Source organism: Gopherus flavomarginatus, chromosome 2 (assembly GCF_025201925.1).
Source record: "Gopherus flavomarginatus isolate rGopFla2 chromosome 2, rGopFla2.mat.asm, whole genome shotgun sequence".
Lineage (NCBI taxonomy): Eukaryota > Metazoa > Chordata > Testudines > Testudinidae > Gopherus > Gopherus flavomarginatus.
Window position 1 is genome coordinate 233,213,421 of NC_066618.1, and position 15,037 is coordinate 233,228,457.

The 15,037-nt window shown below is 41.4% G+C and overlaps 1 protein-coding gene across 2 annotated transcripts in view; it reads right to left on the reverse strand.

Annotated features, from left to right (window-relative positions):
* Positions 1 to 821: 821 nt before the first annotated feature.
* Positions 822 to 15,037, reverse strand: part of NSMAF (neutral sphingomyelinase activation associated factor) — a 55,799-nt gene continuing 41,583 nt past the window's right edge. The window contains exons 22-31 of one of the 2 annotated variants that reach the window (XM_050938883.1): positions 12,336 to 12,444; positions 11,252 to 11,310; positions 9,821 to 9,888; positions 8,216 to 8,283; positions 7,845 to 7,968; positions 6,159 to 6,242; positions 4,760 to 4,817; positions 4,006 to 4,108; positions 3,077 to 3,186; positions 822 to 1,179 (exon numbers count right to left, since the gene is read on the reverse strand). In XM_050938883.1, the coding sequence (XP_050794840.1) occupies positions 1,085 to 1,179; positions 3,077 to 3,186; positions 4,006 to 4,108; positions 4,760 to 4,817; positions 6,159 to 6,242; positions 7,845 to 7,968; positions 8,216 to 8,283; positions 9,821 to 9,888; positions 11,252 to 11,310; positions 12,336 to 12,444 (878 nt within the window). In that variant the 3' untranslated portion in view covers positions 822 to 1,084. Of the gene's footprint in view, positions 1,180 to 3,076; positions 3,187 to 4,005; positions 4,109 to 4,666; positions 4,818 to 6,158; positions 6,243 to 7,844; positions 7,969 to 8,215; positions 8,284 to 9,820; positions 9,889 to 11,251; positions 11,311 to 12,335; positions 12,445 to 15,037 lie in introns of both variants that reach the window. The other variant, XM_050938882.1, reaches the window with a different exon arrangement.

The following is a 15,037-nucleotide window of genomic DNA, read 5'->3' on the forward strand; positions in this document are numbered from 1 at the left end:
GAGCAGTGCTAGTCCATATTCATCTATGGAACTCCTCGTTTACTGTCCATCCAGGGGCACTGCTCACTAATATCCCCCTGCCGAGGATAAACAGGTGCTTCAAATAAGATGAGGTTACTGTTCTCAGCCATTTCTGCAATCACAGTACTTACCTACCTTCTCCTCTGTGGTGTTCTACAAAACTCTAGTTGAAAGGATGAATGTAGGAGTAGGGTGCTGATATCACCTTCGCATTTTAATGCATATGTCCACTCCCATTCCCCCACCACAAAGCTATGGTGGCTCTGCAACTCAACACTAGGAGGTACCAATTCCACCACTGTGAATATACAAAGGCAACTGGAAGAACAAGTTATTGGAAAGTAACCTCTTTCTCACAATCCTCAATTCTGCTCCTTTTGTGCAGGAGAAACATTTGTTCTGCTCCAACTGGGACCTACTGCAGGTGTCCTGTAGGCAATTAAAATATGACAGCTGCCTCAGGTATAGATACACTTTTTGTTCATGAGTAAGGATCTCTCCTTTACTCCCTGTTAAACACAAGAAGTTGGCGGTTCTACTTACTAGGAAGAAGGTAGGTGTGACAGAGGGGAGAGACTCTTTAGAGTGGTAGGGCTAAGTGAAGATCATGGTGTTTCCTTCTAATAAATTTGTAAAGAGCACAGAGATTGATGAAAGCGCTTTTCCTTAGAAGCCTCCAATTAAAACAAATGATGCATCAGATGGTATGAATGTGGTCCTTGCCGAAATGAGAGGTTTGCTTTATTAATTCAAACATACACTATCCTATTTGATGCAGTTCAAGTAGATCACACAGTGACTGCAAGTTAAAATCTCTTTTATTACAGAAAAATAAGTCTTTCATCTCAAATTAAGACAAGCATTTTCAAGTTGAGACAATAAGACAGCCATAATGAAATACAAACAAAAATATTACAGTATGGAAATTACAGTACAAGAGCTTTAAATGAAGTCACCATAAGCTAGAAAGTTTTAGATAAACCAAGCTTCCTATTTGGTTGACCTTCCCGCAGCCATCATTGTACATGGGTAAGTTCCTTTATATACTGGAGGGAAAAGGCACTTAATATTGCAGTTTCCAGAACATGATTTGTTTATCTTCCCCTCCGGTGATAATACTGCTGCATTGCTCATTCATCCACATACAAGTTACAGCACCTGAGAAAAACAGAAAAACAGATCATTGAATTGTGTGTTAGATACAAATACAGTGGGAATATTTGAGAAGCGTACTATTTTAAAAACAAGTTTGCAGGAGGTAGTTTTGATCAAATTAATAGCACTGAACAGCACAGGCCAGATTTTTTCAAAATTAGGTTTTATTAAATGTGGAAAACACAAACTCCAACTTTCCCAAAATTTCACATCTGCTGCAGAAACCTGGGCATTTTGCCATACCTGGAGTATACTAGACCTTGAACACTATTAGAGCATCCTGTTTCCATCAGTACCACTGAAACACCCAAATCAGTAGAATTCAACATTTCTCCTGTTAATCTTTTCTCTTCCTCCCTCATGCCACCCAAGGGGCAGATCATCTCCTTTCATAATGCTGCTGGCCAGGAATAATGGCTTAAGGGCCCTCTGCACCTTCCACTAAAGCCAATGGGAGACTTTCTATGGTCTTAAATTTAGCATCTGATCCAATTGTCATTTGATTCTAAATTCCAGTTCGCCTCAACTCTATGTCAGAAATTGTAAGTGTTGTATGACCCATGTCAGAGTACAGTGCTCCTTTGGAAAAAGGAACCTTACACAGAACTGGGACTCAGATTCACAAAGGCATGTAGAGTGTTTGATATGCTTAACTTTTAGGTGCCCAGAAAAATCACTGGAACAATAGAGTCCACAAAGCCTGAATTAGGTGCCCAGGCTCCATATACACAAGATGAGGAGAGACAGAATGGGATCCACAAAAGCCAGCACGCTACGTGAGGAGCTGCGTAAGCCAGCCCCGGGGAGATGCCAATAAGAGCAGTGTATCCTCAGTCCCGCCCTTCTCATGGAGTGAGGTGCTTTTCTCTGCCTATGACGCACAGACAGGAACCTCTCTCCTGAAGTCAGGCAGCTTAGGTGCCTAAGCCCCTTTCTGCAGGGATAAGTTCGGTGCCTGCCTAATTCCACACAAAACAAGAGAAGGAGGAGGACTTCCCTTATAACCATTAGCCCAATGGTTAGAGTACTCACCTGGGATGCAGAAGATCACAGACCAATTCCCCCTCTGTCTGATGAGGGAAGGAATTTGAACAGGGGGTTCTCTCCACTCAGTTGAGTGCTGAAGCCAGTGGACTATATAGTAACTCAAATCTAAAATTTAGATTCACCAAGCTACATCACTTAAGCATGTGAAAAATTCATACCCCTGAGCACAACAGTTAAGTCAACCGAATCCCTTGCGTAGCATTCTGCTGCACGGGGAGGTGGATTATCAATAATGAAGGAAAAATCCCTTCCACTATGGTAGGAAGAATCTACACTACAGAGCTACAACAGTATAGCTACAGCACTGTAGCGCCCATAGTGTAGACATGTCCTCACTCCCTCTGGCCCAATTCACATTTAACTATTCAAACACTGAATTGAAGTGGAACAGATTCAATAGGAGAGACTTGCCTGGGTCTCCTACCGTCCTGGGGAATATCCTAGCCATTGTGCTAAAGGTTAAAAGAGAGAGACCTCCTCCCCACCACCCTCTGGTTGCTGTGTGTGTAGTTAGACTGCTCTGAGCATGCCTACCAGATCAGGCTCTGCAGATAAGATAGGCAGAGTAGCACCTATCGTCCCCCCATCTGTGGATGGTGGTGGGGCCTAGACAGGAGATAGGTCCAAATATCTAGAGGGAGGCAGTAGTCTGCATGTGCAGAGGCAGAAACATAGGTGCTGAGGGAACATTTACAGCAAAAATTTAGGGGTCGAGTGAGTTTAGATACCACAGGAGTAGGCGGGATCACAGGGGAGCCTAAATCTGGGACTTAGGCTCCTAAAACTGGGGTTTAGGCACTCAAGTCCCTTTGTGGATCTGGCCCTAGGAGATTACACAGTATTGCACACACACCTGTATGTCCTTTGATTCTTTCAATAACTTTTCCTGCAAAAAGGTCCCAAACCAATAATTCACCAGACTGGCTCCCTGATAACACAGAATGTCCATCCCATTTGAAACATCTGCAAAATAATTCAGTAATCATTTAGCCCATTTGCACTAAGAAGTGGCATTATTTATTTAAGACTCTTTTACCTGTTAATTTAGTCCATCACCTATGTATAAAAAACTGTTCTACTTAGTACTGACGCCAATGCTGCTCTATGAATTAAGCAATGAGAGGTGCAAGGGTAAAGGGAAAGTTTTAAAAATGAAGAAAACTGTTTGTTGATAGTTTAAATCACATACCATATTGCTCTACATTCTGAAACACTAGATCAGTCAGAGAGACAGGTGGGAAAGAGCCCTTCAAGTTAAAACTGATACTTTCTTTAGTGTTAGATAACTAGGCAGACACTTCTATAGCTTTTGGTGTACTACAAACTAACAAGTTTTGAATCCAACATCTTTTACAGCTGCTGAAGTACACACAAAATTGCATCTATTAACTGTAACAATTTTCAGTGTCAGCTCTCACTAATTTCAGTGAAAACTGCAGCTGCTTAGCACATCTGACAGGCAGGCCATTTATACAAGTGCCTAGCTTTAGCACCCAAGTTGAGAAACTTTGGCTGCAGCAGACAATGAACACAGGATCCCAGCCTTTGCACTTCCCTCTGTTGATACGTGCATCTCTTGTTAAGATGACCCCATTTCTCCTAGATGACATATACCTTAGACGTGTTTAATATTTGTGTCATTTCCACATTCCCTTTGGGCATCTGATGCAAACAGAGATGTCCACTTCCTGCCCCGACTGTAATTCAGAGATACAACTATCAATTATAGCCACTGTAGCTAGAAGGGGTTGAGCTTCACACAGAGCTTTCTCTCACCGTTACCTTTGTGGCTGCTCTGAGGTCATAGAAGAGATTAGCATTCCAGTTTGCACATCTATTACTTTAAAACAGCCATCTTCTCCTGTGCTGAGCAGATGTCTGCTGTCTATACAAAAATTAAATGTATTAAGCACATACAGTAATGCATATCTAATATTTCCAGTGGTCAAAGAAAGGAATTATGACTAATATAGCACATTAGGTATGTCAGAAAACATCATGCTTTAATTAAAAGCAGTTATTCCAGTTACGTCTGAGATAATGAGGAGTAAATAAATCTTCAAGCAAAAAGAACTGAAGCAATTTATTACTAGCCCAGAAAATAGTATTCTAACATCAAGTATGGTACTGCAAAGCACTGATAAAACCTGGACACTGGAGATTTGTGTCTGACTATAGCTGAACATTTAAAATCTACAATTATGTTAAAAATCCAGTATCAGAGGGGTAGCCGTGTTAGTTTGGATCTGTAAAAGCAGCAAAGAATCCTGTGGCACCTTATAGACTAACAGATGTTTTGGAGCATGAGCTTTCGTGGGTGAATACCCACTTCGTCAGATCCAGATATCAATGTATAATAGAGCTATACAAAGATGAAGATTCCTCTAGAAATTCTCCTCTCTCTCAACATCTGCATATTAGAAGAGACTTAAACACAACATACCAGGACTAAAAGCAGCAGCATACACGGTCCCTGAATGACATGAAAGTTGGTGCAACATAGTGGCAGTAGTAACATCCCAAATACTAATGGTACCTTCTTTGGTTCCGGACACCAGCATTGCATTTCCAGCATTTAGGTTGATAGTATTTACCTAGACAATTAAGTACCACATTATTCATTTACTCAGCTCTCACATGGGCATTCTTGATAGACCTTTAAGTGTTCACAAAGCAAGCCTGTCTTTCGTAAGTATCCAATTTTATTACATCAGTTGATTACATATTTTTATATAAAATCCTGACTTATTTTTAAAATACAAAATCCTTGCCAACTACACCTCTACCTCGATATAATGTGACCTGATATAACACAAATTTGGATATAATGCGGTAAAGCAGAGCTCCGGAGGGGGGTGGGGGGCCTGCGCACTCCAGTGGATCAAAGCAAGTTCGATATAACACGGTAAGATTTTTTGGCTCCCGAGGACAGTGTTATATTGAGGTAGAGGTGTATATGTGAGCAGGAAATGGAGGGGAGGTGTGTCATAAATGGAGTCTTAAGCAGATTTATAAGCGTTGTTTTTCCTTGCAGAATCAGACATTTGAATTGACATTTAAGTTCTTATCCAAGAGAAGATGACTGATTACAGCCTACATTTCTAATTAGTTAATGAAATGTTTAACTATAGCAAGCAAGTCTAGAAAACCACTAGCCTGTGCTTTGCCCAACCCATCTGTTTTTGATATCCTTGGATGCTGTTGGTAAATTTTACCAGGCATTGTTGCCTCCTTGTAATCTATAAAGAAATCCACTGAGATGTTTAAGAAATTTAAATGCAAGTGTTCTAAATATTCTGCAGGAATGATGTCAGAAGTTACTGAGATATAAATGTACACAAATCCTGTATCTGTCCATATTTATTTTTAACTGAATGTTGAGCCAAACACGTACAATGTATTTAAATAGTCACAGTGGTCTTTCGGATAATATATATCATAGCCAAGTACAAAATATGGAAAACAAGTCAGACTTTTATCTAAAAACTCTAAACAGGCAAATCTGGTATTTGTACAGAAGGTATGAGGATGCAAATACTTCAGACAAATTTATTTTGATTTACTGAAAAGAGCCCATGAAGCCTCTGCACACACCACAAGTAGTGCCTGACCAATAATAAGAAAACCCATTTCTTTATACAAGCTTTCCACTCTCCAGAAGTGGACACTTGAACCAATTCTTTTAAGAAAACAGAAAAATATTTGGAGTTACTTTCACTTTGCCCTTAGTCTATTCTATGCCCTCCTAGTCTTGGCATTCTTGCAATACCTAGCAACTGTCAAGCCTTTGATGAACGGTAGCCTTAATTCAGAATTTTCACTTTTCTTGGTTTATGCCACATCTTGTAAAAGCTTGACTGAGATATTGTCAAGTAACTCCAGACTAGTGTCTTTGATAGATTAGAAGTTATATGTGTGTACATTTCCATACTCACACTAACATCATGTTCTAACTCAGCAAGCAATTCAAAATGATGCCTTTTGGTGCCCAGGACCTCTGCAGGAACACAGTGCCACACCTAGAATACCAACATTGCAGTTTGTTTAAACAAGCATTAGCACAACTTGTCATGTTAACTATTTTTTATTACCTAGCTCTGTCATTGCAAGGTAAGTTGTTTGTACTAACTAAAAGCTGTACGACGGTCAGCTACAGAAACTTCCTCCTTGTCTCTAAGTTAAGTAAAAGGAAAAATAATTCTGGTTTTGGATTAAACATTAAACCTGTCTCTCAGAAGTTCTAAGCTCTCTTTACGAATCATGAAGAACTTGGTCGATAACAATTAAAAACAGTTAGTAGCAGCAGCATACTCCACTCTACCAAACAGAAGCATCCTCAACCCACTGAGCAAGAAAACATGACAAAACATTCTGCCCCTCAATCCACCAAACAGGCAGGCTTTTGCCCTTAAGCGCAGTGACGAATTTCAAAGTTGGGGGGCACCCAAATGATGCCAGCATCCCCCCACCTTAAAACAAATGTGTTGGGGGGAGGTCTCCAATTCTAACTATGGCAGTATTAGACAGGGAGAGGTGATATTTTAATTAGGCAGATCTTATCCCATATAATGGTCATAAGGCAAAGCCAACACCTTAATTTTCACTTAAAACCCTATAGGTAGTCAATACGGATCAGACAGCACTGGCATCACTGCAAGATATTCCATTTAAGTAGTGTATTACCTTTAAGGCACAGTGGTTTTTACAGTGATTTTCAACCTGCGGTCTGCGGACCCTGGGGGTTTGCAGACTATGTCTAAGGGGTCCACAAAAAGTTGTCATTACCATAGAACAGTGATTTTCAACCTATGGAATACGTCTAAGATTTCAAAAAACACCTCAATTCAAAAATTTTTAGGGGTCCACAAATGAAAAAAGATTGAAAACCACTGGGCTTTTATAAATAAGGCTACGTTTTTTAGTCACAGGTCTTTTTAGTAAAAGTCGCAGACAGTAAACAAAAATTCACTGCTCGGGACCTGTCCATGACTTGTACTATAGACCCCTAACTAAGTCTCGGGGAGGAGGGTGGCCCGGGGTTGCTGCGGGTGCTCAGGGGAGGGAGGACAGCCTGGGACCCCCGTTGGTGCAGGGGAGTAGAAGGGTGCGGTCACGCAGCTCTGCATGCTGACTCCTCCCTGAGCGCCAGCTCCATAGCTCCCATTGTCTGGGAACCACGGCCAATGGGAGCTGAGGAGGTGGTGCCTACAGGTGGAGGCAGCACCCAGAGCCCCCTGGCTACACCTCCCCCTAGGAGCCGAGGGATGTCGCTGCTTCCGTAGAGCCCCCAAGGTAAGCCACCCAAACTCCTGCTCCTGGCTGGGAGGAGGAGATGGCGGTGCAAGACTTCCCCAACAATGGCCAATGCAGCTGGCCCAGGGGCTGCTTGAGCAGCTCAGGTGGCCCCTGGGCCAGGGGCACCAGCCACTGCGGAAGTCACGGCAGTCATGGAGTCATAGAATCTGTGACAAACTCGCAGCCTTAATTATAAAGGAGTTAAAGACACAATTACGGCAATCTTTGTTAACAACAGGACAGCTACTATCAGGAACTCCGGAGTATTCCACTGTCACCTTAATGAAAACCATGAGTATAAGTAGTAAAGTGGCTGACATACAAACCTTTACAGTGGAGTCCCAAGATGCAGAATACAAGCGATTATCATGCCAGCAGATCTTGCTGACGGCATCATCATGTCCCATTAGGGTATCCTGTCGTCTTCCAAATGCGACTGAATAAAAATAGCTATCAGGAAAAAAGTATTAGTTATGAAAGTATAGCTTCAGAGAGCAAACTTTTATAGATTTTAAATAAATTAAAATAATTTGGCTTCTATCATTTCTAAATAACAGATTGAAATCTGTCCAAAAATGTAGAAAAAGAGTAAATGCTTCCTGATAGCGACTTACTTCCATGTTCTCAAAAGAAGTTTCATAAATCATAGTTACCCCAAAATTGTATGATTAAATATAATCCACAAATAAATACACACATATGATTGTCCCACGAAGAGCTTATGACAGTGGTATCTCCTGGTAAGATTAAACAAGATGACAAAGCCTACAACGAAAAGGAAAATAAAGCAGTGTTCAATTTAGTGCCAGATAGAAAAGAAGTCAATTAAAGTGCCTTAGCACATATTTGGAAAAAAACACGAAGAGTATCTATATCTTATGCATTTAATGTTCTCAAAAAAAAAAATTGTGACGGGTGTTAGAGATTAACTCTTACTGCCTTAAAAGATAGTGGATTCACTATGGTCAACATAAAAGAGTTACCAGCTTTGCATAAGAGTTGCAACTCCAGTATGTTATGGAGGATACAGTAAATCTTAGCTCATGCTTCAAGAATACAGTGCATTGCTTCATCCTGGTTCATCCTATTTGCATAGGCAAGCTTTCCAATTTTGCAGCTACCTATCAACTTGAGACACAGCAAATACTGAACAAACTTAAAACCACCAAAGTAAATGGAAGCTTTTGTTCTATATTTAGGCTGCGAAACAACCATCTCACGATAACTACTAGTCAGAGAATGGTATTTTCATGAAAAGGGTTGCATGAAAGATGATATTTTTCTGATCGTGAAAGGGTATTCTCTCCGCAGTGCGTAAGTAAAAAAGCAGCCCTGTTAACTCTGAACAAGAGAAGAATACCTATCAATTTAAGGAAGGACAGTGCTGTTACTGCTAAGACCTTTGCCTACACTAGCTTGTCTACTGAAATTTGCTGTAGTTACATTACCAGCAACAGTGGGAGAATTTGTGTAGTTCTGTTCTTGGTGTTTTTATTGCCTTGCATGCTACACCTGCTCTAAGCAGGGTTAGGTGTAACAGTGGCAGAAAGGCAGCTGCACGTCTCTGCTAGGTCTTTCACCATTTCTGCAATGTAGCTGCACTGCACTTGTAGGAGACTAAGAGAAATGTCAGTGCAGACAAGACCCATTAATGAGATAAACTGGCTCCTTGGCCAAGGATTAGGAAAAAAGTACCAATGAAAAGAAAACAGCAGTCACAGTCAGAAGTAGCAGTAGCCTAGTCAATGCCACAGGTGAGATTCTCATCCTTGCTCCAGACCCTTTCTGATAACTAAAATGGCAGGAGCTATGTAAAGAGGCTCTAAAACACTCAGCTCCCTCTGGTGGCGAACTCCCCTGGCACAGAACTGAGGAAGACAGACAAGAGATGTCCTTCCAAGGATCCCCTCACAAGTCTTAGTACAGGGGACATGTCAGGGGCATGAGAGAGCATGTAGTGCTGCAGAGATCCTGGGTAGCATGGCTGGCCTTAGGCAGCCAGCGATGAACCTATGTAATGTAGGCAGACCCCCTGGAGGGTCTCAGTTACACCACAAGATTTACACTGGGCCTCAAAGCAGCCCAAACTTGGGAAGGCGCAAACTGTGCTATGCTTCTTCGGAGACACAGTACTGACCCTCACCCCACGTTGGTAAATTACTCGTGCAAGAGAGAATGCAGAAGGCTGGAGAAGGAAGGAAACAAAGGCAAAGCTTGCATTTCATTGATACACTGCTGACAAGGAACATCTTCCTGTGGGTAGGTTTCAGGACGACTTCCCTTAACGACAATAACTACTCACCATGTTTGAAAAGGACACACTTCTTTGGAGCATTTTTGATTCTTTAGAAAACATCTTCAGGGTTGAATCTAATGCAAACATTAGGGAAGTAATTACAAAGACAGAACAGGCCTGTACTGCACTACTCTAATCTAAACAAATTATTTTTGCTCCTGTGTGAACGCATACATCACTTCTAAAAAGCCGCTATAAGAGCCACATTGTAGGCTACTGTTAAATACAGAAACTACAAAGCATTTTTCTTTCTTAATTTTGAAGAACTGAATGAGGAAGAAGAACAGGGAGTTGAAGGTAAAGGCAGTCCTGGTGTTTTACATTCAAATGTAACCCAGCATAACTCAGGTATGTTGCAGGTGTAACCTTTAAACATTCTGATTTGTTGTTCATCACTGATATTTTAATTTGCAAGATAGTCAGGAAGTTTAAGAGGTATAGCTCCCACAGTTCTCACACTTCTGCATGCTTGTAATACAGATCTAGTATCCAAAAGAAGTTGCAGAGCCCTGGATTTAACTTAATCCAGCATGCAACCTTTTCCCACTTAATTTGCACTCTACCCACTAATTCATCAGTCGACACTTACTCATTGGAATAGATTTTTTTTAAATAATCCCCTACCCCAAATTTTACACTGATCTGAGGTTCAGGAGTAGCAATAATCTACTTTGCATCATTGACAGGTTTAGATGTCAGGTATCTTGTGAGCCAATAAGCTTGCAAATGGGATCTTTGTAACATTAGAAAAGAGAAGTTACCAGCATTATCAGTTTCTCAGTTACTTTGCACCTGGAAATTTTCAATATACAACTTCAACAGCATGACAAGTGACCTAAAATTGGTTTTATAGGTGTCTTAAGTGTGTTAAATATATGGCAGAATACACGTTGTAATGTGGTATACAGTTTTATTAGCATTTGTTTAGCATAAGCTGGATAACCTGACTACTCCAAACTCATTCAGATAAGAAGCCTTCACGTCACATTAGACTATTGTTGAAGATTTTTAAGACTGTATCTATGCACATGTTTTTGGAGAGAAACAGACACATAATGGAAACGCCGATGGTGGCGACATAGTACAGGCTGACACAGATTTTTGCATCCAACAGGCCATTAAAGCCTGTCTAGAAGTCAAACAGTGGGTTGCTTTACTGAAAAAGTCCAAGAAACAACTTAAGGATAGGATTTTCAAAATCACTGCATTGGCCTAACACTGTTTTCAGTGAAGTTACTCCCGTGAATTCAAGAACAGGAGAGTTAGGCCAATGCTAAGCACTTTTGCAAATCCCATCCAAAAAGCAAAAAGTACACTTTGAGTGGTCGGAATTTTTGATGCTTCATGTAACTTCATTAAGCTAAGACATTATAACACAGTGATGCAATGTTTGCATCACAGTGTCTTACAAGAAGACACTTGTACGAGAATACCCACCTTGAGATGTTGTGAAAACTGAAGACCCATCGCAAGAGACTGCAATTCCAGTAATTTCCCTATTCAAGACAAATAAGTTTGGAAGTGAATTCAAAAGGTATTTAATTCCAACGATCATACCATACAGTGACTTTTTTACAGCTGCAATTCAGTATTTGATCTTCACAAGGGTTAATTTAGACACTCAAGCAAATTACGAAGATTGTTGTAGAGTGCACCACATTTCTACAGACAAAAATATACCTTGCCAAAGAACTGGAAGGAGCAGTGCAAGTTCCCCCCACATTGTTCCGCCAACATGCTTCAATCCTAACCAAAAAAGACCTGCTTAAGGTGGTGAAAGCCTAAATTAGCCCACACCCACTTAAATCATTTAGCTTCTAGTGGGGCAACCAATATTAAAATGACTGTTAAGATATCAGGCCAATTCCTAGTATACAACTCATTTTTCACTACCAAACAACCAGATAATCTCATGAAGGAATGCACCTTCTAGAACAGGGGTGGGCAAACTACGGCCCACAAGCCGTTTTAAGTCAGGGCGCTGCGTCAGGGGCCACACCACGCAGCTCCCAAAAGCTACAACACAGCCCCTCTCTGGCTCCTATCACTCCAATGGGAGTTGCAGGGGCGGTGCCTGCAGACGGGGCAGCACAGAACCACCTGGCTGCACCTCCATGTAGGAGCTGGAAAAAGGGACATGCCACTGCTTCCGGGAGCCGCTTGAGGTAAGCGCCGCTCACAGCCTGCATCCTGAGCCTCTCTCCACGCCCTAATGCCCTGCCCCAGCCCTGATCCCTGCCCCTGCTCTCTGAACCCCTCGATCCCAGCCTGGAGCACTCTCCTGCACCCCAAACCTCTCCTCAGCCCCACCCCAGAGCCCACACTCCAACCCCAATTTTGTGAGCATTCATGGCCTGATGTTGCCGTAGGGCCAAAAAGTTTGCCCACCCCTGTTCTAGACGCTTTCCTTCACACGATGCATCCAGATAAACATGTGATCCAATAACTAGCAGCATGACTACAGCAGATTATTGGATTTTGAGATGATTATACCACAGACGAGGACATTACAAAGACTTACTCTTTATGAATTTTATGTTGCTCATCTAACTTTAGTTTGGCAATGTTATTCCATGCAAGCGTTATACTTTCTTCTGTCAAATCTTCAAAAGATTCTTCACTTGGAGAAACTTAAATAAGATAAGATATCACCATAAAATGAGAAGTAACAAATTGAAAATTAAAGACAGATAGACTTCAGATAATAAATGAGTTAAAGTTATACCAAATATGAATATATTAAATGATACAAAAAGGCCAAAAAGGCATATGCATCATATCTATTATTTCCAGTTCTATTACAGAGAGGAGAGAATTTATGAGAGAATGTTTAACTGCCCCACAATATTTATTGACAGAAGTTCAAGAACATAAATAGCCAGAAATCTTCAGGTTAATTCCTAAATGGATCAGAAGTTTTTAGACAGTATATGTTCTTCTGTTATGAATGGCTGCCACTTTTATGTTCATGCATTTCAGAGTCAGATTCTGTAAAACTGTAGGTTTAAAATTATGGCTTATGTTTTTTAAAGGTTATGGGGGTTTGAAGAAATTAAATGAGCTTACTATGCGGCAACTGCTACCAAGAATACACCAACTCAATAAGAATTGCCAAGCTGTGAGAATACATAGCATGATTTAGAGATGTTTAAATTTTGAGAATTTTTAAAATAGAATCCTATTTTGGCAAACCACCCAACATAATTTTAGAATTAATTCTACATGAGTCATTTGGAAGAGACATTCTACTTAAAACAGCAACCTGTACTGACACTCTTGTACTTCAAAGTTAAAGATCACCCAATAGAGGAATGAGGAAAATGATCTAAATTTAAGATGGCGGTCAAAAGCAGTTATTTGCTGACAACTGATAGGGTATAAGAACATAATAGCCATACTGGGCCAGACGAATGGTCCATCTAGCCCAAGTATCCTTTCTGCCGATAGTGGTCAATGCCAGTTGCTTCAGAGCAGGGTTCCCAAACTTGGTTCACGGCCTGTGCCGCTTCCTGCAGCTCTCATTGACCAGGAACGGCAAACCGTGGCCATTGGGAGCTGCGAATGGTCATACCTGTGGACGCTCAGGTAAACAACGTGTCTTGCGGCCCATCAGGGGCTTACTTTGAACAAGCCGCGAACCAAGTTGGGGAATCCCTGCTTCAGAGAGAATGAACAGAAGTTAATTTTGAGGGAACATCACTTGTCATCCAGCTCATTTCAGGCACCTAGATGTTTAGGGACACCCAGAGCATGGGACTGCATCCCTAAGCATCTTGGCTAATAGCCACTGACGGACCTATTCTCTACGAACTTGTCTAATTCTTTTTTTAACTCAGTATTACTTTTGGCCTTCACAACATCCCATGGCAATAAGTTCCATAGCTTAACTGCATGTTGTGTAAAGAAGAACTTATTTGTTTTAAACCTGCTTCCTATTATTTTCATGGGCTGATCCTTAGTTCCTGTGTTATGTGAGAGGTAAACAACACTTCTCTATTCACTTTCTCCACACTATTCATGATTTTATAGACCTCTTTCATATCCACTCTTGTCTCTTTTCAAAGCTGAACAGTCCCAGTCTTTTGAATCTCTCCTCATGTACAATCGGTTCCATACTACTCATTATTTTTATTGCTCTTCTGTAGGATAAATATGAAATTAAAGAATTAGGGTTAGCTTAAGTTTGGTTAACAAAATATGTGTGTTGTAAAGAAAGGCCCTGGCTAGCAGGCTGAAGGAAAGCCTTGAAAATAATAAGTTATAAGTAAGGCTACGATTTAGTCATGGAGCTCACAGCAGCCATGGATTTCATGATTTTACTAGATGTCCGTGACTTCTTCAGCTTCCATCAGCAGTTGGAGCCATGGCTGGGGCTGGAGCCAGGGCTATGTTCCCCACGTAGCCCCGTGGTGAGGGCTGCCGCCGGGGCCATGCACCCCTCCCCCATGGCTTGCGGTGGGAGCTGCCACCAGGGGCCATATGTCCCTGCCCTGTTGCTTCTGCTGGGGGCCAGTGCCATGCGCCTCTGCCCCATGGCTTGTGCTGGGGGTTGCCACCAGGGCCATTCATCTCTGCCCTGCTGCTTGCATTGGAGCCACCGCCAGGGCCGTGTGCCTCTGCCCTGTGTCGGAGGCTGCAGCTGAGGCTGTGCGCCCTGCTGCGGTTTGTACAGTTATTTTTAGTAAAAGTCACAGGCTGCGTGAATTTCTGTTTGGTGCCCCTGACCTGTCCATAACTTTTACTAAAAATAACCGCAACAAAATCTTAGCCTTAGTTATAAAGGCCAGAAGGAATGAAGTAGTGAAGATGTCTGGTTGAAAGAATATCTAATGAAATCAGGAAAAGTTTCTAAAAAGTAGATTTCTGACGGATAGGGATGACTGCAGCTGGTTTTAAATAAAACAAACAGAATCTGTTTTAAATGAGCCAACATGGTCCTTAACACTGGTGTGGGGTGGGATTTCAAAAATTAGGGCCTATGTGAACTAGATGCAAAAGAAAAACTGTTGGTCAGCAAGGAGGGGAAGAGATAAGGAGAAAAGGCTTTGGGGAGAAAGGAGGTGGTAAATTTTATCTGGATTAAAACTGCAAATAAAGGTGATTTGTCCCATATTGGTGTTTAGCTGAAGTCAGTAATTGGCAATTACATCATTTGTTTGTTAAAGGATATAGAAAGGAAAAACTTCATTGCTAATACCTGCCTGACCACTTTGGAACCAACCA